The 22,895-nt window shown below is 39.5% G+C and overlaps 1 protein-coding gene across 8 annotated transcripts; it reads right to left on the reverse strand.

Annotated features, from left to right (window-relative positions):
- Positions 1-17,261: 17,261 nt before the first annotated feature.
- On the reverse strand, positions 17,262-21,964 carry LOC107825932 (single-stranded DNA-binding protein WHY2, mitochondrial). Of its 8 annotated transcripts, none has more exons than XM_016652864.2 (8): positions 21,806-21,964; positions 20,742-20,824; positions 20,493-20,590; positions 20,319-20,411; positions 19,277-19,371; positions 19,045-19,118; positions 18,654-18,742; positions 17,262-17,582 (listed from the first exon to the last, which is right to left on the reverse strand). In XM_016652864.2, the coding sequence occupies exons 1-8, from the start codon at positions 21,841-21,843 to the stop codon at positions 17,466-17,468; spliced, it is 687 nt and encodes a 228-aa protein (XP_016508350.1). In that variant the 5' UTR covers positions 21,844-21,964; the 3' UTR covers positions 17,262-17,465. The 8 variants fall into 8 exon arrangements, with proteins under 8 accessions (XP_016508350.1, XP_016508347.1, XP_016508345.1 ...); XM_016652861.2 differs by having other exon boundaries at positions 20,493-20,593; XM_016652859.2 differs by having other exon boundaries at positions 20,706-20,824.
- Between the last annotated feature and the right edge of the window lie 931 nt (positions 21,965-22,895).

The following is a 22,895-nucleotide window of genomic DNA, read 5'->3' on the forward strand; positions in this document are numbered from 1 at the left end:
AATTATGGAATGATTTATTGTGGCCAAACTACAAAATTGATTAAGCTAGTAGAGTTGTTGCTGTTGGGTAGTGAAATGGGCAATCGGTTGAGGTAACTATGTTTGGACCTAACAAGGCGTTTGACAAACAACTGCCGCACTACTATTTTATTAATAATATTGATTAACATGTTTGGTGCATGACTGGGGCCACTCATGAACAGCAGCGACCTAATGAGTTTCAGAGTCCATTTGACTCTTTAAGTTAATTCAACGTATTGGGCGGTGGCCCAAGTAAATCAATTTTGGCCCCTATTGAGGCCTAGCATGTCCAAACATTGAATTTCTTTTGTCTCTAATCACCTGTGATGAAAATGTACATTTACTTAACATTTACAATACTAATTTGAACCATTTTTATCAAACAAAGTACTCATGAATTAAAGGATGAACTACTCATATGGAGGAAATCTCAAATTACAACTAAATGGCTACACAGATTTGATGTTTCAACAATTGAAATTAATATTACAAACCATACATGTCATAAATGACCAATTCTTAAACTCTGCCCTTTATATTGACACTTTTATACATGAACTTCAGTTGGTTCCATAAGTGTTCCCAGAATTTAATTAACCAAACAGTTTGTACATTAATTAGATCTGCAAAACGTGACTTCTAACACAACTGATTTCAAAATACAAAAAGCTCTTTAGTCACTAATTAGCATACTCCGATAGAAATCTGACATATTCAAAGCAAGCATATGGAATATAGTGACCGAATCATCTTAGATTCAAAGCGAAATGTAACATTAACGCCTATTCAATAACAAACACTCACGGATCTCAATTCAAGTTCAAAGCATACATATTCTTATAATTTCATGACATCAAAATCAAACAGAAGCATAATTTAAGGAAGGAATTTACCTCGACAGCAGCGGAAACAATAAAAGCTGAACCAAATAAAGGTCAGAAAAAAACTTTAAGATGAAGCTCAACAACTCAAAGGGAGAAAAGCAGCAATAAGTTTGGATTCCACATCTCTTTTGAAAAACCCATGAAAGAGAATTAGCTTTCATATCTCAATTCAAAATTCCAGTTGCTCAGTTCTCTTGTTTCAACCATTTCGTGTGTGCTTCTGATTTTTCCCTTTAACTCCCTGAATTGCGTGTGTGTGAGTCTGTGTGTAGGTGTGAATTGTCTTTCTATCCCGATCTGAGAGTGAGACAAATGAGGGGAAGTGCACAATTAGTCACTAATTACCCCTTTGCTAAGACATGGGTGCTGTGTAAATAGTGACAGCAGTCGTTTAACTTCATGGGTCATTTAAATATTTAGGACAAAGTATGTTATATTTACGCTTACACTTTAGAACATCATGTCAATAATTTTATATGTGCATTATAAATATTAAAAATATAATATCCTTAACTTATATTTGCAACTTTTATTGTTAAACTTTAGGACCTCATGTACTTGACTTCATATGTACAGTTTAAATGTTAAGTACATGATGTCCTTAACTTCATGTGTGTAGTGTAAATATTAAGGATATAGTGTCCTTAATTTTATAAGTGTTGTGTAAATATTAAGGACATGGTATCCTTAACTTCATGAATGTTGTGTAAATATTAAGGACAAAGTATCTTGTATTTGCACCTTCCGTTGTTAAACTTTAGGACATCATGTCCTTAACTTTATATGTGCAGTGTAAATATTAAGGACACGGCGTCCTTAACTTCACGTGTGCAGTGTAAATGTTAAGGACACCATGTCCTTAATTTTTACACAGCACTCATGAAGAAAGGGTAACAACGTCTTTTCGTATTAATTTTAATAGAGTATTGGCTATTTTTGCTCAGCATTAAAAATACTGAATAAAAACTAAATACCATATTAAAAAGTGGCTACCCCACGCCATTTCTACAACAAATGAGTCTCCCCTCTTTTGAATGTATATCTATGTGAGAAGAGTGAGGGCTTGGGGCGGATGGGCTTGGGCTAAAGTTGAGCAATTGGGCCATTTGGCCCGGCAGATGCCTCTTTCATTCCTTTCTTTTAGGAGATTTTTTCCTTCCTATACAATATTTGAAACTTATTTACTAAAATTGTCTTAATTTTATATATTACCCCCCTTAAACAAGGATTACTTACAAATTATATATATTACACCTTAAAAGGCTCGCAATCCATTATTATTGCCTTGAATTAGGGGATTCTTTGCTTGAAAAAAGGCATAACTGAAGGGAACAATGGTGTTAACCACGTTTGAGTATCTGATGGTGGCAATAGCAGCTCCCGTCATCGGAAAAGTGTAGGCCCGAAGTATAAAATCCTAGATCGTGCTGAGTTATTGGAATATCTTGAGTGATTGGCAAGATTGGCTTGAACATCAAGTGGGTTATGAGCCTCGGAACGATAAACTTTGGCTACAAAATGCCGAACCAGTCATAGATTAAATTTGGTATTGAACTCTTTAAAGGTGATTGGCTTTTCCATTGAATGGCTCTGTTGAAGTATTGTACTACTGTCCAAAGTTGGATGAAATGAGTTGGATGAAATGAGTTGGATGAAAATCCTCCTCGACGATGAGCAATAAAGAGTTTTTAGTATTCAGGTGTTTGACTCTCCACCATTGATAGCCATTAAAAAGTTTTGAAGCTTTGAATTCGAATTTGGATTTTCAAAAATCATTATTTGTTTGGATTGGGTGTTGTTGCAAATGATTGGGAATATTGTTTTGAGTTTATATCTCAATTTTGAGGGTGTTTCGTGAAGATTAGACTTGATTTTGGCTAAATTTCAGATTGAAACTCGAAGAAGAAGAAGACATGACATACCATATACTTACGAAATTGTAGTAAAGTTGTAGTATACTTACAAAATTGTAGTAAAGTTATAGTATAATTGTATGAAAAATGTATTCTGTTGTAGCTATATATTTTTTCTTATTTGAATATTGTATGTAAGTTAAAAAATAGTTGTATAATGTATGAATCGTTGTATAAAATTTATATTTAAGTTATCAATACTATATTTTTATATAAAATTATTGATATTGAATTTCAGATTGAAACTCGAAGAAAGTAGTTTAATAAATCTTATACATAATCCAAATAGATCTTAGACAAATCCAATCTTTATATCTATATTTATATTTATATGTATATTTGTGTGTGTGTGTGTGTGTGTGTGTGTATATATATATATATTGATTCACTCATAGATTTTCTTCTATATTAGCTAGAAATATGGAGGTAAAAATTAATTAAAAAACTCAATACTATCTTTTTGCATAAAGTTGTTGATATGTATCAAAATTTGTCCAAAGATTTTACGAGGTTAATAACTATCGTGCGGGGCTAGTAAAGTATTTTGCTCACTTGATTGGTTAACTTACCTAGTACACTAATCTATCACAAATTAACGAAACCTATTTAAATCAGCACTAAAATGGATACATCGTACTTACAATTAATAATATACAATTTGATGGTACAACAACATACAAATTTTAAAACAAATTTCGTACAAATTTAATATAAATTGGTATATCTACAAGAACATACATACTAAAAATAAATTTCATACAACTAATTATATAGTATACATTTATTTACAACTTTCATACATTATTTTTACCGAGTTAAAATACATCTACAACATCATACAACTTAAATATAATTTTTATACAAATTTTATACAATATATCTTTTTGTATATTTTGTATCTGATTTATATATATTTTGTATATGGTGTGTGTTTCTTCCTCTCTAAAATTTCAACAAACTTTCTCTCTTAATACAATTTTGATATATATCAATAACTTTATGTAAAAAGATATTATTGATAACTTAAATACAAATTTTATACAACGATTCATACATTATACAACTATTTTTCAACTTTCATACAACATTCAAATAAATATATATATAAAACTACAACAGAATACAATTTAGATACAATTATAATACAACTTTACTATAATATATAACTACAACAGCGTAAGTATATTGTTTGTCATGTGTTCTTCTTCTTCGAGTTTCAATTTGAAATTCAGCCAAAATCAAGTCTAATCTTCACAAAACACCCTCAAAATTGAGATATAAACTCCAAACAATATTCCCAATTGTTTGCAACAACACCCAAGCCAAACAAATAATGGTTTTTGAATACCCAAATTCGAATTCAAAGCTTCAAAGCTTTTTAATTGCTGTCAATGGTGGGGAGTCAAACACCTTCAAAATTTATCGATTGACAATTTCAATTTGAACACCAATTGTGCAGCATGAAAGGAAATTGCTAAGTTAAAACTCTATAGTAAAACGATTGGAATACATTGATGAATCCCATTAAAAATATATACAACATGAAAGGATAAAAAATAGAGGACATCAGAGGAAGAAAAATTGGGAAAAGAACATAGAACGAGAGATTGAGAGATAGAGTGACAGAGAGAGAGAAAGAGAGAGAGAGAGAGAGAGAGAGAGAGAGAGAGAGAGAGAGAGAGAGAGAGAGAGAGAGAGAGAGAGAGAGTAGGAGGGAGAGAGAATAAGGATGAGAAATAATAGATTTCATATTCAATTCCTTATATAAAGGGATACTCATTTAATTCCTAAAGTGTATATAATTGGTAAATTGTATATGCATATGTAATTAAATTGAAATTTGAGTAGGGAGGGTAATAAAGTTTCAAATAGTGTATAGGAAGGTAAATCATTGATTAAAACACCCAATTTCAAATTGATTTTGCAAAAAATGACCTATTTAACTAATTAAATCTAAAAATGCAAAAACAAAGCAAGAGTGATTAATGTGTATTTTTTGATTTCATGTATTAATTATGCGCTTAATGTGTAACTAAATCCTAAAAATATAATTTAAAATCTAAAATGATATGAAATTAAGATTGAACATTTTTTATGATTTTCGATATTCCTAACATGCATAAACAATGCAAATAAATGCAAAACAAATAAAAGAAAAACTCCTAAAATTCTATAATAGCGATTAAAATTATTTTGGACTATTTTTTAGGATTAAATTCCTATGTGGGGCAAAATATAGGTGCTCACAATACTATTAGTTCAAATATACCCATCTCCCGTTAAGTTTGTCCAAGGTGGACATCCAATCCTACGTGACACTTACATTTGATGAGGTGGATACCATGTGGCATGCCACCTTAGCTCCCTATTTTACCCCTCCCTTCTGGTTTTTTTTCATTACTAAAATTCCATTCCCCTCTACCACCATTATCGCTACCATGAATAATATTATATTTCAAAGTTTGTCTGTTTATATATGTTTGTTTCTCCACTCATTGCTCGCATTGTATCTTGAATTTCAGGTGAAGTTCTCTTCCTCGAGAAACTAGATAATCTTTTTATGTACTACTTGTAATTGAAGTAATTTTTTGCAGACCCAGGTGCTCAAAGCATTTGCAGATGGGCAGCATTCAGTCTCATACTATTCAGATTAGCTGAAAGTTCAATATTATTCATGGTGGTGGTTCTGGTTGCAATGGTGGTGGAGGGAAAGAAAATATTTAATGGTGAAACAATGAATAGAAGGGAGGAGTAAAATGGGTTAAGGGTGTTGAGGCTGCATGCCACGTGGCATCCACCTCATCAAATGTTAGTGCCACGTAGGATTAGATATCCACCTTGGACCAACTTAATAGAAGAGGGGTATATTTGAACCAATAGTATTACGGCAAGGGTATAATTGGACCGAACGTATAAAGAGGGATATATTTAAACCTTTTCACATAGTACACGGGTATATTTGGCCTTTGACACCATTATGGGTTTAGCTTTGAATTACTTTGGAGTAAATATTTACGGGTTGTAATTGTTTACCCTCAAAATCGGATAACAATTAAATTTGTAAGTGATTTTAAGGATACACAGATTAATTTGATACAAAGCGATAAATTAAGTCAAATTGAACAAGTAAAGATAAAAAGGATTCAAACCACACAAGGAGGATAGTTTCAGCCTTAGTGAAATATTTGTCCTCGTTCCGGGCTCGCTATGGCCAGAACTGATGAACAAGAGAAAGAGATAATAACTAAAAAAATAATAATATATTACTTTAGAATGCGTGTTACAACGTGCTTAATAAATTATCAGACCCCCTTTATATAGTAGGAGAATCCTACTCTAAGTATAACTCTATAAAAGGTAAAAATCTTCTGTTTAATTGATTGTCGATTCTACATCGATACATGCCGAGATCCATGTCGTGATATCCGGCCGGTCACGAATATTACGGCCTTCTGTTGGTCGTGCTTGATTACTTGGCGACGCTCTCCGAAGTCCTTCAGGTTTTAGGTCGGTCTCGAATCATGATCCCGAGATTATCTAGGGTAGATGGTCGACCCTTATACTTTGACTCGAGGATATCCTTGCTTCGGTTCCTATATTTCGCAATCTTATCTCGAGCTCGTTTTACCCTGTTAGAGGCCGGAGTATATCATAAGCCCGGGTTTTACCCGTACACAGATAGTCCCCTCGTTTCTCGGAAAGTAAGTTGATGAGAAATGACATGAGTGTCCTGATTCCTTCTTCTATACATCGTGACATAAACGAATAAAACCCGAAATGTCTAGTCAGTCATGTCATAATGGCATTAAATACATGTCAGCCGCCGGTTGGCTGTCCCTGGAGGCGAAGCCTCATGGCACCACTATAAATAACCCCTCTCTCGTTTATTTTTTACTTTTCGTCAAAATCTTCTACCTTCGTACCTTCAGGATTTTAGTACTCTCTAGCGTTTTTACCTCCGTTACTCAAGGTTCTCGTGTACTTTGCAAAAACTTTTACTCATCTCCTACTCAAGCCAACAAGTCTGATCTTTCAACTTTCGATCTTTCTCTATCTTTTCCAAACTTTTTCTTACATAACAATGGCAAAAACCTCGAAATTTGTTCCCTAAAAGGTTACTTCTATTTCCCAAATGACTGCCGAAACTACTTCCGATGTGGTCGACCTCGGGAGACCTGCTACTAACATGGCTATCGATGAACCGACTCCTGAATTTCCCTTGAAGATGTTCATTCCCGGAGGTTGCTCGATCGCTGACGACTTCAAGGTTGAGAAACCCTCCTTGGTGCAGGGTCGGTGTGATGAGGCATCGAGATTTATTTGCTCGATCACCGAAGATGATCTCCCCTTAGTCCGAAAGGACTGTAACTAGGCCGATAAAGACGTAGTGGTCCCCGACTCTGAGGAGTCCATTACTACACACGTTGAGGGATACCTAAGTGTCTACACTTATCCCTTTATGCTGGGTCCGGTGGATCCAGTCATCATAAACTTCTGCAAGAGGTACGAGGTATGTCTCGGCCAAATTCATCATTAACTGTGGATGATCGTGATCTTCCTCTGATTTTTTTGTAAATAAAACCGATTCGCGCTCCTTCACTATTGATCATCTGCTCCATTTATACAGTCCCCAAAGTTTCTGGGAGGGTCTGATAAAGCTTGTTCATCGGGCCAACAAAGCCCCATTTTCGAGTATCGACGAGGACCGGGACCGAGGCTAGTATCCCTCTTTTTCTCATTGGTATTCATGGTGGTGCAACTATTTTCCGAGTCCCAAATGTTGTTCCTTGACTTAAGGAGTGGGTCGAAGATATCATTTCATAGATGCCCTACTCCGAGTGCTCATGGCACAAACACTCGAAGGGCCGTTAAGAGGCCCATTCCCATGGTAAGATTTTTCCTGAGTAGGTTGTGTTAGGCTTCTTCTCTCAGCACCATGTTCTCATTTTTTTCTTTACTTCCCTTCTGCAGGTGTACCTAAGACCGTCGAGCTTAGGCCCTCGGTTGGAGATGATGACTTACTTGGCGGTTCTTCCGCTTTAGGACAACTCGTGGCCGTAGCAGGGGAGAAAAAAAGAAAACAGGCTCCGAGTTCACCGAACTCGGAGAAAAAGACAACGAAAAAGAGGCTGGTTTGTAAGACAAAAGAAACCTCCAGCTCCCGATTGCTTGAATCGGAATCGCTCCTCCGGCTCAGAGACGAGCCCGAGGAGGATGCCATCTTCATGGACCATGAGCCGTCTCTCCCCGAGGAATGGGTGGTAGCTGAGGGGGAAATGACTCAAGTTAATTCCCCTCAAGTTCGCGAGGCTGATGCCGAGGACTTGCGAGATGCCGGTCCTGCCCTGCCCGGCGTTATAGATTTCTCGGGATCGCCTTCATTCACAAAATAAATGTTCGATGAAGCCCGAACGACGAAGGAACAATCCCAGGAGGAGGCGCTGAACCGGTAACTTTTGAAAATTCCTGATGATTCCAATATCTTTTCTGATATTTGAACTAATTTTTTGATAATTCTAATATCTTTCCTCGTATTTGCAGGCCTCGGTGCTCCACCACGAGACCTTCCTCCGGTACCGGGATGAGCTGAACCAAATCGAGGTCAAAGTCAAAGAGCTTATTGAGAAAAGAGGCATGTATAAGCTTCTCAGCCAGCAACGTGAAGGAGAAGTCAATAGCCTCCGAGCCGAGTTAGACGCGGCTCAGAAGGAGCACACCGACCTGTTGGAATAGGTAAAAAACTTTGAAGTTAGTGACGATGAGCTAGGCGCGGTATCAAACAATTAGAATCCATAGGTCCAGCAGAAGGTCGATCGGGTCGATCAGCTCCCGACAGAGATGGACGAAGTCAAGGCCACAACCGAGGAGTGGAGGGGAAAGATGGACTGATTGGCTTTTGAAAAGGAAACAGCCCAGGAGCAATTGGCCTCGACAGAGGCCCAACTTCGATCGGTAAAGGAGAAGGCAGAGGCACGGTCACAGAAAATTGAGGAGCTCCAGTCTCAACTGAGCTCGGTTGTTGCCGATCGGGAGACCCTCGACAAGGAGCCTAAAGCAGCCAAGTCAGTGGCTAAAATAACCAAGGTCGATGCCGATGAGATGGTGGCCCAGTATAAAGCTGATGCTGAGGCAGCTCAGGAATGCCTAAAGGACATAGTCGATTATGTGAAGTGGCTGTCCCGGACGGTCCCCTGCCTTGGGCGCCCGGTAAGGATCAATTTATCTTATTTATGACTGGTTATTTTTCTATATGGGTGGAAGCCCAGTCATTTGAGAAAGTCAAAGAGAAGGAGGTCATTGATTTCATATGGGACCACATAATATAACGATTCTGAATGCCGACCGAGATCGTGTGCGATAATGGGAAGCAGTTCATCGGCATCAAAGTGAGCAAGTTTTTCGAGGACCACAAGATCAAAAGGAACCTATCAATGCCCTATCATCCTAGTGGAAACGGGCAAGCAAAGTCCACGAATAAAACCATACTCAAGAACCTCAAAAAGAGGTTGACTGATGCCAAAGGAAAATGAAAGGAAATCTTGCGTGAAGTCATATGGGCATATCGTACGACCTCAAAATCCAGTACCGGGGCCACTCCGTTCTCGTTGGTCTACGGTACCGAAGCTCTTATACCAGTCAAAGTAGCAGAACCAAGTCTCCGGTCCGATATGCGACCGAAGAGTCAAACGGCGAGGCCATGAGTACGAACCTGGAACTGATAGACGAAAGGAGCGAGGTCGCCCTCGTCCGAATGGACGCCCAAAAGCAACAGATCAAAAGGTATTATAATCGAAGAACCAACCTTCGACACTTTAGTGTTGGGGGCTTGGTGTTAAGAAGGGTGACGCTGAGCACCCGGAGCCCAAACGAAGGGAAACCGGGACCGAATTGGGAAGGCCCATATCGAATTATTGAGATCACCGGTAAAGAATCATACAAACTCGAAGTGGTGAACGGTGAACGGTGAATGGATACCGAACAACTGGAACATAACCCACTTAAAACGATACTATTGCTAAGGTACGACCCCATTCATTGCCTTTCTTTAAATATATTACGGATTGGGCTGACACTTGTAGGTAACGACCAAGAAGCGATGTGACTATTAGGCCTGAAAGCACGCGTTGCACTCTTTTTCCCTTCGAACCGATTTTGTCCCAAATGGGTTTTCCGGCAAGGTATTTAACGAGGCAACACTGGATCGTGCTAACTTAGAATTGGAGACTGACTATGAACCGACGTCAAGGTTCGCATCAACAGTATCCGAGCCCTCTCTAAAATCGACCCGAACACTGGGGGCCATCACCCTCGGATATTGATTTTAGCAAGGAAGGAAACTTCGTACTCAAAAGAGTCTAGGCTTGGTGGATAGGATTTTTTGTAAGGGTCAAACGGTCAAAAGAACCATGCCCACACAGGACACTTAAGCCCAGATGAAACTTGTACACATTTGCAGTCTTGTATGTTGCACGAAAATAAAAGAAAGTTTTTACCTTGCAGATTCATACTTTGCCTCTTAAAAAACTATTGTATTTTGTACTTTAAGGACAGGCCCAAGGGCCACCTCTATCCGAATTCAAGAGATCACCCATGCTCGGGAACTATCGTCATGGGCAAGCCCGGACAGCTCAGGCTACGATGCCCCGGTGCACAAAACCTATTAGGTAGTGCCTGAACTTAAAAGGCTAAGGCCATACTAGAATGACTCGGAGACGTTTGAGATCTATAACCAAAACACAAGGCCTTCAAAATTTCTAAACCGGTTCGAAGACTACCCTCGTCAAAATTATAAAAAATTCTAAGTAAACATTTCGAGGAAAGCTTTCGATCATACCAAGCCCCCCACGAGTCTTAAGAAAAATAATATCGAAAACGAATAATGTTCGAACCTCCGAATAAGACCTAATTATTGCGTGCTAAGGCATCCGAAATCTTTGCAATTATAAAGAAAAAAAGCAAAAAGAAACAAGCTTGAAAATTGCATAAGGGAAAAAGCCTTATTATATATACGAAAATTTTTACAAAGGCCAAACGGCCTCGACAAAGTGCAAAAGTACAAAAGCAAAAATTACAAGGCACCTAAGAAGCCTGATCCTCACCAGAGCCCACCTCATCACCGGGGCCATAAGAATTTTCCCCGTCCTCGGATCCATCCGAACCCTCAGAATCTTCCTCATCCTCGGGGTATGCCAACTTCTTGGCCTCGGCCTCGAGCCTCTTAACATTTTTAAGCTCAGCCGATAAATCAAACTCCCAGGCATGCACCTCCTTGAGAGCTTCCCTGCTCATCCCCCATTTCATGAATGGCCAGGGTGACAAGACCGAATGCAGCGGCTCCCCGGGCTGGCGGATAATCGAAGCATGCCTCTCAAACTCGTCCCATTTTCGTACGAACTCCTTTGCATCTTTTTCCATATCGATCCAGTAATATTCGGCTCTGATTATCTTCCGAACCAATGACTCAGCTCCCGAATGGTTCTCGCAAGTGCCCTCGTGGACTTCTCTCAAAATGTACTCGGTGTCTCCCTGCCCTAAAAATATGGCAAGTGGGCCATCAAATGCTCTTCTAAATAGGGTACCGTCTTCGGACAAGCTGAATCGGGCTGCTTTCGTATACAAAACTCTCGATTCTTTAGGATCCGAGGGAAGTTTTCCAATCTTCAAGTAATCTGTGTACTTGTTTCTCCAATCCCATATTAAGCTTGTCAAATTTATCTCGGCGTGGCCTTCCTCTACTACCGATTTCATGAGTTGTACGACCGTTCCCGAGTTGAATTTATCATCGCCGACCGACGATCCCAAGTTAGCAAGAGCATCGGCCTCGCTGTTTTGATCCTGAGGTACATGTTGTAACGTCCATTCCCTAAACCGATGTAGCGTTACATGTAGCTTATCCAGGTATCTTTGCATTCGTTCTTCTTTGACTTCAAACGTTCCATTGACTTGATTCACCACGAGGAGAGAATCGCATTTAGCTTCGACCACCTCGGCCCCCAAGCTTTTAGCCAGTTCAAGACCTGCAATCATGGCCTCATATTCCGCCTCGTTGTTTGTCAATTTTACAGTTCTAATAGATTGTCTAACTACATTACCCGTCGATGGTTTCAACACGATGCCAAGTCCGGACCCCTTTGCGTTCGAGGCACCGTCCGTAAAGAGGGTCCAGATTCCGGAAGAGGTCCTCGAGTTCAATAGCAGCTCCTTTTCGACCTCAAGAACTAGGACCGACGTGAAGTCGACCACGAAGTACGCTAAAATTTGTGATTTGATGGTGGTTTAGGGTCGATATTCGATGTCATACCCGCTGATCTCCACGGCCCATTTGGCCAATCGTCCTGAGAGCTCGGGTTTATGCATTATGTTTCTCAGGGGGGTAAGTAGTCATAACACATATGGAGGCACTTAGCAAAGCGAGCGCCAATTTTTCTAGGTGGGGATACCTAGTTTCGGCCTCACATAGAGTTCTGCTAACATAATGGATAGGAAATTGCGTACCTTCCTCTTCTCGGACTAGGACTCAATTTACCGCTACCTCAGATACCGCTAGGTACAGGTACAACTGTTCGTCTGCCTTCGGAGTATGAAGAAAAGGTGGGCTTGAGAGGTACCTCTTAAGTTCCTCCAAGGCATGTTGGAACTTAGGGGTCCATGAGAAGTTATTCTTCTTCTTTAACAGTGAAAAGAAACGATGGCTCTTATCGGAGGACCTCGAGATGAATCGACCCAAAGAGGTTATGCGTCCGGTCAACCTTTGTATGGCCTTGACACTATCTATGACGTTGATGTCCTCGATGGCCTTGATCTTATCAGGATTAATCTTGATTCCCCGGTTGGACACCATGAACCCAAAGAATTTTTCGGACCCGACTCCGAATGCGCATTTCTTCGGGTTCAGCTTCATGTTGTACTTCTTCAATATGTTGAAGGTTTCCTGTAAATGTTTCAAATGGTCCTCTACTCGTAGGGACTTAACTAACATATCGTCAATGTAAACCTCCATCGATTATCCTATTTGTTCTTTGATTATTCGATTTACTAAGCGTTGGTAAGTAACACCAATGTTTTTTAGTCCGAATGGCATTACATTATAGTAGTAGGTACCATATTTAGTGATGAACGAGGTTTTTTCCTGGTCGTTCGGGTCCATTCGAATTTGGTTGTACCCGGAGTACACATCGAGAAAACTGAGCATCTCGTGGCCAGCCGTTGCATCGATCATGCGATCGATGTTTGGTAGGGGGAAAGAGTCCTTGGGGCATACCTTGTTTAGATCTTTATAGTCTACACACATTCTTAATTTATCTCCATTTTTAGGGACTACTACTATGTTTGCTAACCAATTCGGATACTTAACCTCCCAGATGCACTCTATTTTAAGGAGTTTAGATACCTCGTCTTTGATGAATGCATGCTTGACTTCGGACTGAGGCCTCCTTTTCTGCTTGACCGTATGGAACTTCGGATCCAGGCTCAGCTTGTGAGTGGTTATCTCTGGTGGAATACCTATCATATCGAGATGGGACCAAGCGAAATAATTTATGTTAGATATAAAGAATTGAATGAGTTTTTTTCCTGAGCTCGTGGCTTAACCCCGTGCCCAGGTGTACCTTCGATCAGGCAGGTGCCCGATCAATATGACTTGTTCCAGTTGATTTGGTGGCGTCGAAATCATCGGGGACTATGAAAGATCTGGGAACTCCATAGTCATCGTCTTCATCCATCCCCTGCTTCTCCGGTTCCATCGAGACAGGTATCGGTAATTGCTATTTGGTCCCGTCTTTGGCCATCGGGTTCAGACCTTTCGATGTTGAAAGTGCGGATACTGGGATCACTTCGTCTATCGCGAACATCTCCTTTGCGGCCGGTTGTTCTCCGTAAACTGTTTTAACTCCTCCAGGTGTTGGGAATTTCAGCACCTGATGTAGTGTCGAGGGTATTGCCCTCATGTTGTGAATCCATGGTCTCTCGCACAAAGCATTGTACCTCATGTCCCCTTCGATCACGCAGAACTTCGTTTCCTGAATGGTCCCGGCGGTGTTCACCGGGAATGTTATCTCCCCTTTAGTGGTCTCGCATGCCATGTTGAATCCGATTAAAACCCTAACCGCAGGCACGATTTGGTCTTGCAAACCCAGTTGTTCCACGACCCTCGATCTAATGATATTGGCCGAGCTACCTAGATCAATCAATACACGCTTAACTCGGGATTTATTTATGAGTACAGATATTACCAGTACATCGTTGTAGGGCTGCACGATGCCTTCACCGTCCTCGTCGTTGAAAGACAAGGTCCCTTCTGGTACGTAATCTCGAGTCCATTTTTCTCTCGTGATAGATACTTTGGTGTGCTTTAATATCGGCCCCTGGGGAACGCCGACCCCACCTATGATCATGTTAATGAAGTGTTGAGGTTCCTCCTGCTCGGTCTGTTTATTTCTATTCCTGAAATGATTTTTGGCTCGATCGCTCAGGAACTCCCAAAAATGTCCGTTGTTGAATAACCGGGCTACCTTCTCCCTCAATTGTCGGCAATCCTCTATTCTGTGGTCGTGTGTGCCATGATACTTGCATATTAAGTTGGGATCCCTTTGGGATGGATCGGACTGCAGAAGTCGAGACCACTTTGTGTCTTTGATGCGTCCGATGGCGGATACAATAGCAAAAACATCGACGTTAAAGTTGTACTATGATAACCTCGGTGCTTCCTTAGGCCCGATGGGCCTAAGAAACCGTTTTTGCTCATGAGTCCCCGGTTATTTTGACTCCGATCGCTTCTCCTTTCATTTCTCACAGGGTTTCATCCAGATCCGTTACCCCTACGATCACTGTTATACAGCTGATATCGATCCCTACTTAGCCTTGATTCATGATCAATGTCTCTTTTGGGTCTGTCACTAGCTCGGACAGGGTAAACAGACCCGGAAAGGCCCCCAAGCTAATCATCCTCGACTCTAATTTTTGACTGATATCGGTTATGCACATCGGCCCAAGTTACGGCCGGATATTCTACCAAGTTTTGCTTCAACTACTGCGAAACCAACGAGCTTCGAGCATTGAGTCCTTGGGTGAAAGTCTGAATGGCCCAATCGTCTGCCACCGGCAGCAGGTCCATCCGTTCCATTTGAAATCTTGACACGAACTCCCTGAGCATCTAGTTATCTCTTTCCTTTACCTTAAAAAGGTCTGATTTCCTGGTCTCGACCTTGATGGCTCCGGTGTGTGCTTTCACAAAAGCATCTGCGAGCATGGCAAATGAGTCAATAGAATTGGGGGGTAAGTTGTGATACCATATCATAGCTCCTTTTGACAAGGTCTCCCCGAACTTTTTCAGCAAGATAGATTCGATCTCATCATCTTCTAGGTCATTCCCCTTGATGGCACACGCGTATGAGGTCACATGTTCATTTGGCTAAGTTGTCCCGTTGTACTTGAATTTCAGGCATGCAGAACCTTTTAGGGATCGGCTTCGGAGCTGCGCTTGGAGGGAAAGGTTTCTGAACAAACCTTTTGGAGTCTAGGCCTTTCAATATCGGTGGCGCTCCGAGGATTTGGTCGACCCTGGAGTTGTAACTCTCCACCTTCTTGTCGTTGCCTTTGATTTTCTTTTCTCCCGTTTCCACCCGCTTTTTCAAATCCTCGATCATCTTTATTATCTCGGGGTTGGTTCCGGGTTAAGCTTCATTTGGCCAATCTGCGGCTGATTCATTTTTGCGAGTATTTTCCCGGGATTATTCGGGCTCTATTCTATTGGGAGCAAGGCTTCGGTTCTATAGTTAGGCTATCGCTGCCTACTGCGCCTGCAGCATTTCGAAGATCACCCGTAAGTTGATCCCATCTCATTCACTGTCACGAGCATTTTGAGCTACCGAGCGGACTCCCCCCACAGATGATGTTCTCAGGATCGGTGGGCAAATTCGTGTTGATGGCCACATGTGAGCTGGCGTCGATCGGGTCCGCGACCGGAATTCCTTTGGGATCGGCGAGGGGCACCTCGTTACCGTGCGCTATATTGTTGTTCTCGCCATGGTGGCCAGACTCAGCATCCGTGTTTAGAGGGGCAGATTGGGAGTTCGACATTTTAAACGCATGCCTGAAATCAAAGACACTTCAAAGAACAAGTGTAAAGTAGGGTGTGTTATGCAAATTTGTATCAAATTGCCACTATTATCCTTAGCCCCACGGTGAGCGCCAAATTATTTACCCTTAAAATCAGATAACAATTAAATTTGTAAGTGGTTTTAAGGATACGTGGATTAATTTAATACAAAGCGATAAATTAAGTCAAATTGAACAAGCAAAGATAAAAAGGATTCAAACCACACAAGGAGGATAATTTCAGCCTTAGTGAAATATTCACCCTCGTTCTGGGCTCGCTATGGCCAGCACTGATGTACAAGAGAAAGAGCTAATAACTGAGAAAATAATAATATATTGCTTTGGAATGCGTGTGACGTGTTTAATGAATTATTAGACCCCCTTTATATAGTAGGGGAATCCTACTCTAAGTATAACTCTATAAAAGGTAAAATTCTTCTGTTTAATTGATTGCCGGTTCTACATCGATATGTGCAGAGACCCACGCCGTGATATCCATCCACTCATGGATATTACAGCCTTCTGTTGGCCGCATTTGATTACCTGGCGACGCTCTCCGAAGTCTTTCAAGTTTTAGGCCGGTCTCGAATCATGATCTTGAGATTATCGAGGGTAGATGGTCGCCCCCCGTACTCTGACTCGAGGATATCTTTGCTTCGGTTCCGATCATTTGCAATCATATCTCAAGCTCGTTTTACTCTGTTGGAGGCCGGAGTATATCATGATCCCGGTTTTTACCCATACACAGCAATGTACTGAATTACTTTGGAGTAAATATTTACGGGTTGTAATGTACACAGTACAGCGTGACTTGGAGTGTTTTAGACTAAGAACTTTCAAAAGAAAGAAAGTTGGTATATAGGGTTTGTATAATATGTGGCTAAAGGGGTGTCCATGTTTTTGTGAAAACCGACCAAATCGGTGAAAACGAACCGTGCCAAATGGATTATTAGGATCATTTTAGTAAAATCTAGTATGTTTTAGTATATATTTATAACTGTATTAGGGCATTAGGTCATGGGTCGAGGCGGATTAAATGAAAACGATTGTAACACCAAAACATCTCTATATCTTTGCTTTTGCAAGTCTACAAAATAAACCGTCAAGTCAGTGTGAAGTCACGAGATGCCTGGTGTTAGACACATCATTTATTCAAGCCACTGCATTTCGAGCTAATTAGACACATTGGCTGTGTCACAAGCTGGTATGGAGATTTCAATTCCACTTTAACGGACTGTAATTGTTTGCCCTACACTACACAGGATATATATTCTCCATAGTTTCAACTCTGAAATTAATCTGATCATATGCAGGAAGTCTAGAGCAATAAGACAGAATCAACCTGTGATGCAAGAGAACCAGACGCTTCTTAAGTTTACATTGCACCCAAAAGACAGAAAGGCAAGCAAGTTCCTTTTCACAACCAAAATGTTTGAGTCTTTCTGAAAAGTTAGCTAATTCACATACATTTTCTTCTTCGGTAGAACCTAAAAAGAGAACCTAGTTCATAGGAGAATGAGACTAGTACAGTACACAATAAACATATAGTCTCTCATCTATCCCACTCCGTCTCCATAAGTTGTGGAACCACTTTTGAGGGGCTTTGAGAGATGCTTTCTGAAGGCTGATTAGTGAAGCGATCCCATCCCATGATATGAGGCAGCGCAAACTACATTTAGGAGACCAAAATCATAAATGGACAATGAGAACAACAGCAAAAAAAGTTCCATCTTAAAGAAGAACAGCCAAAAAATCAAATGAAGCTGCAAACCAATAGAGAGACATTTGTAGAAGGCACGCATCAGAAAAGGACATTTTACTTGGTGATCACTTTGAATGAGAATGTGATTGCAAGTACACAACTTGTAAGCCGTCAAAGTCAAACAGATTAGAATAAATGAAAGGAGGCGAACAATAGATAAAATACATTTAATATTCCCAGAAATTTTTTTGTTTGGAAAACTTAATTTTCAAAAATTTCTCAAAATAAAGGCATTCACTCCAATGAGCATATGAGGTTCATTTACTGCCCATCAAAAGATTGTATGCTTTTTCATTTTCGTGTAAAGAATAAAAACGTTTTCTTATAAACAAGACAATCGCTAGATAGATGGTGATGTACGAGGTTCTGACTCCCATTTTAACTTCTTTCTCTCACAGCTCCATTTATCTGATATAAAATGTTCATCCACCATCATATATATTTCACTAACGAACTCAGAGCGTTCAAAAACTCTTTGTTTATTGCAAAGATTGGAAAACTTAATTTTCATATATGATGGTGGATGAACATTTTATATCAGATAAATGGAGCTGTGAGAGAAAAAAGTTAAAATGGGAGTCAGAACCTCGTACATCACCATCATATCTTTGTTTGGAAAACTTAATTTTCAAAACTTTCTCAAAAAATCTCAAAATAAAGGCATTCACTCCAATGAGCGTCATATGAGGTTCATTTATTGCCCATCAAAAGATTGTATGCTTTTTCATTTTCGTGTAAAGAATAAAAACGTTTTCTTATAAACAAGACAATCGCTAGATAGATGGTGATGTACGAGGTTCTGACTCCCATTTTAACTTCTTTCTCTCACAGCTCCATTTATCTGATATAAAATGTTCATCCACCATCATATATATTTCACTAACGAACTCAGAGCTAGGACAATAAAAGGAAACAGAAGCATCTCAAAGTAATAGGAAACAGATTCTTTTACAACAAAAGCATCTTAGAAGAACGTACACTGAAAGCTGTCCGCATAACAGCAAACTCAGCAGTAGTAACAGGAACAGTAAACCGATCATTGGTTTTGAGATTATTGTTGACCACACCTGCATAAAGGAAAAAATCAAAATGCTGCATTAATTATGAGCACTAATAACATATTAACATGTGCTGGCTGGCCAAATTATGAAAGAAACGCACCAAGACGCCATACAGGAAAAGGATGTAACATATAGTATATCATTTCTTGAACATGCAGCTAAAACAGTTACTTTAAGGATACCATGGATCCTTAACATGGATAGCTACCCATTACAGAACAGATGGTGACACTTTGAAAGCATCTAATGGGTTGAAAGAAAAATTTAATAGCAAAGGTGAACAGGCGCACATACAGATTGAGACTTACTCAATGAAACGAAATAACCACTGCCATCAGCATTAGGCTTAAATGACAAGCTCTTTCTTACTTGACCGGCATTGCTGTAACATTTAACTTTTGCTTAGATATACAGTAAGAGATAGGAAATTAAGGGAAACTACTAATGAGTAGGACACAAGGATCCCATCTAAAAGTGCGTAATCAATATATATGTATATATATGATATATCTACTCAAAATAACGAATCAGCCAATCAACCTTGATAGCATTGAAGGATCATGGAAGAATTCACAAGAATCTCTGGTCCCGATACTTATCAATGATCCAACCTCTGTTGCTGATAAAGCAAACAACTGCAATATGTTGAATTATCTGTCAGTCAAGTCAGAGTTCAGATATGTGAACACGTACAAGTAGAGAAAGAGAAAGAGAGAGTGATGCAGCAAACATACAGATGGGTATTCATTTATAAGTAGCATACAGATGGATATTTGAGAAAAGAAAAAAGGACGGATTTATAGATGACTAATATCTCTAAGGAAGACCAAGCAGCAATGCAACACTAACGAGAAATTTACAAGCAAGCTTACTATAAACTTATAAGTTAGTGGCTCATACAAGACTAATCAACCCAATGCCAGAGACTTTGGACTCTGCTAATAACCAGCAAAGAAGAAAGAAATTTTGCAGCCTAGAATAGCATTAAAAGCTGAAAGAAGACGCCTAAAAGCAGAAAATAAGATCCTGCTATATCTAATGTCCGTTAATATGTGTAAGCTCAAATTAAGTTTGTTTGACTCACTGCATTAGAGAGAATGAGAGACTGTTGATTGGAAGGAACTACTGAGAGCTCATCACTACTGAAAACCCTAACGCCGGCTGCAGTTGTTTGTGAAATCAAGGACAAAAAATGGCCAAGTCGAAGAAACACACAGCTCACAATCAGTCGTACAAGGCTCACAGGAATGGAATCAAGAAACCCAGGAAACACTGTCACAGCTCCACCAAAGGGATTGATCCCAAGTTCTTGAGGAACCAGAGGTATGCTAGGAAGCACAACAACAACAAGAACGTGGAATCTGCTAATGAAGAGTAAAAAAGTTTAGAGTAATAGGCCTTTTGATTATTGCTGGCACTGTAATTTGATTTTGGGATCTTAATGTTGGTTGTTTTGAAATTATGGTTGCAACTTATTGGAGCTAGTATTTTATAAAATAAAAAAAAAATAAAAAAAGGAACTACTGAGGTGAAAAGGAAATAAGTTGCTCTTATTTGCAAACTATATAAGCACATTGATTACCTGCCTCTTTTCCCAGTCATATTTGCGCTCACCAACAGATGGCCAGAATGTCAACATAATGACACCACGGCGATTGAGTTTAACACCTCCAGACTATAAGAAGAAGAAAGGATGAGAGGAAGCATCATTTGAACATGACGATTCTATTTTTAAAAAAGGTAACAAATATCATACATCCAGTTTGCTAAATGTGGGCAGTCTAGGTTCAGCAGAAAGTGCCGCCTTGCCTTTAAATACTGAGTAGGGAGCAAACACTCGACCTGTCAATTTTCCTGCTGTCAAGAGATAAGACAAAAAGATTCCAATAGCATCAACATCTAACATTACTACTTATTAATGAAAATATCACATAGAGACTTCATAAATATCTGGAAAATTTCTCTATACCATCAGCCACAATATTCTGTCTAACAGTAGAAAAACCTGCAAGAGTGTTGATGGCATGCTGCCATATGGAATCTCTGACACCCTCTCCAGGCAATCTCTTATGCAACAACTGATTCCTACTAAGCAGAGAGAAAAACTTCACGTTAGAAAGTTTTATTCTATTTCTTTTTTAATCAGTAACATCATGTTAGAAAGTTTATCCTCACTCTGCACGCTAGCAGTTATTTTTCTGAGTCCTTAAGCCAATTGATCTGCTTTCCTTAATAAATTTATACTCCCTCTGTTTCAATTTGTTTGAACCTTTTCGGACTACGAGAGTCAAATTGACTATTCTCAGTGTGAATTCGGGTATAAATTCTTTAAGTTTTCTGAAATAGATAAGAAATACTATAAGTCACAATAGTTAACAATTTAAAATATTTAAAACCTATTTGAAAAAAACATGGTCAAAGAAAACCTTGCTTGACTCCCCAAATAGTAATAGATTCATTCCTTTTGAAAGAGAGGAAGTAGTAGTTTAAGTATGGTCAGCTTCCTTGCTTCCACCAGGCTTAGGCATATGGGAAGTGATCACCTAGTGTTTTTTGCCAACGCTGAGATTTAAATCTGAGACCTCATAATTCTTCTCTCATTGTCACTTCGTTGACCACTAGGTCACACGCTTGTGCTTGGCTTTAACTTATATTTGGCGTCTATCTTTTTTTCTTTTAACAGGCATATTTGGCATCTAATCCAAAATGGGAAGTGTATATACACCAAAGTTCGAGAGTAATCAACAGTGCACGGAGATTCAAGTTTGAGATTGGCTCCGATTTTTCCTAGTAAAATGGAAATGATCACAGCGTTTCAAACCAATCATTCTTCCAAATCTATATTAATTGACTAAAGGTCAAGGGTATTTTCCATAACCCATGCTTGTAAAAGAAAACATACGCGTCCATTTTCGAATAAAGGGAAAAGGGAAAAGGGAGAAATAAGATTGGAAATTGAGCATCGGATAACAAAAGGAAAAAAGAGCAGTTAGGGTTTAAGCAGGGGTTTTGTGTAATACATTTAGGAGAGTATCGTGAAAACAGAGAGCAGAGGTTTAAGCAGAGAACCTGGGGCGTAGGAATCCAGCGAGTTTCAATATCGCCATAGAAAGGAGCGGAGAGCCTTCAATTTTCAAACACTGCTACCTTGTGCTTCTTCCGCTTTCCTCGGACGAAATGCTCAAAAATAAAAGGTCCGTCCCAAAGTGAGATTTGACCAAAATTGTCCCTACTTATGTATTAGGTTAGGTCTATTCTGTCCTCTAAATATAACCTCACCATCTTTAGTCCCTTAAATTTATTAAAGTGAAACATTTTTAGTCTAACTAATAGAATCTGTCTAAAAACCAACTGTGGTGCCTAGAATACAAAAGAAAAGTCATTCCCTATTTCTTCCAACTTATTGACGAAGAAAAGCTTCCCCAAGAACCCTCGTTCTCCGAAGAAAATCTATGTTTTCGTTGTTTTGCAAAATGAGTGAAACTTCTAAAGCATACATATTAATTTTTTCTTTATAAGTGTTTACTCGAAAAACGGATAGAGTTTAATTTATACGTAATTTTAAAGATACGTGGTATAACTTGGTACAAATTGAAAAAATAAGTAGAAATATATCGAATATTGACTGTAAAAAATGAATGAAATACAAACCAAATTGAGTATAGAATGATTTATGAAGAAACAGGATGAATCAATGTCCAAAACCCCCAAAAAGGATAATCTCTACTATACTTCTGTATAAATATTAATAATCTTTGAAATGTGAGAGTGTATTGATGTCTCAATGTTCAATGTCCTTTACATAAATGATAGCCACTCTTCATATAGTGGAGGGATCCTCCTTTGAGTATAATTAAAAATACATAGTGGGGATCCCATGATAGATTAGTTAATTAGCTTTTTCTTGATTTCCACCGAGATTCTCTCCCTTAGTGCGGCTATAACGGCTTTGTTGTCCCTTGACTCGAGCTCGATCGGTCTTTAGGTCTCGGGCTCGATATTGACTCGAGCTATGGTTTTCGAGCTCGACTTTGACTTGGTCTCGGTATTTGGTCGGTCTCTGGGTCTCGACCTCTGTTTGGGCTCGATATCGATCTCATCTGTTCCCGACCCTGATCGGTTCCTAGGGCTAGAACTCAGCAGCCCGACTTCACATCAT

This window comes from Nicotiana tabacum, chromosome 4 (genome assembly GCF_000715075.1).
Source record: "Nicotiana tabacum cultivar K326 chromosome 4, ASM71507v2, whole genome shotgun sequence".
NCBI classification, from domain to species: Eukaryota; Viridiplantae; Streptophyta; class Magnoliopsida; order Solanales; family Solanaceae; genus Nicotiana; species Nicotiana tabacum.

Bases quoted from the DNA above. Each gene is read 5' to 3' on its own strand.
- LOC107825932 (XM_016652857.2), bottom strand. From the start codon at position 21,843: ATGGCGATATTGAAACTCGCTGGATTCCTACGCCCCAG. The intron at 20,594-20,705 runs GTATAGAGAAAT...ATCTCTTGACAG, and splicing joins ACAGAATATTGTGGCTGATG to CAGGAAAATTGACAGGTCGA. The intron at 18,743-19,044 runs GTAAGTCTCAAT...TCCTTTATGCAG, and splicing joins TGGTTATTTCGTTTCATTGA to GTGTGGTCAACAATAATCTC.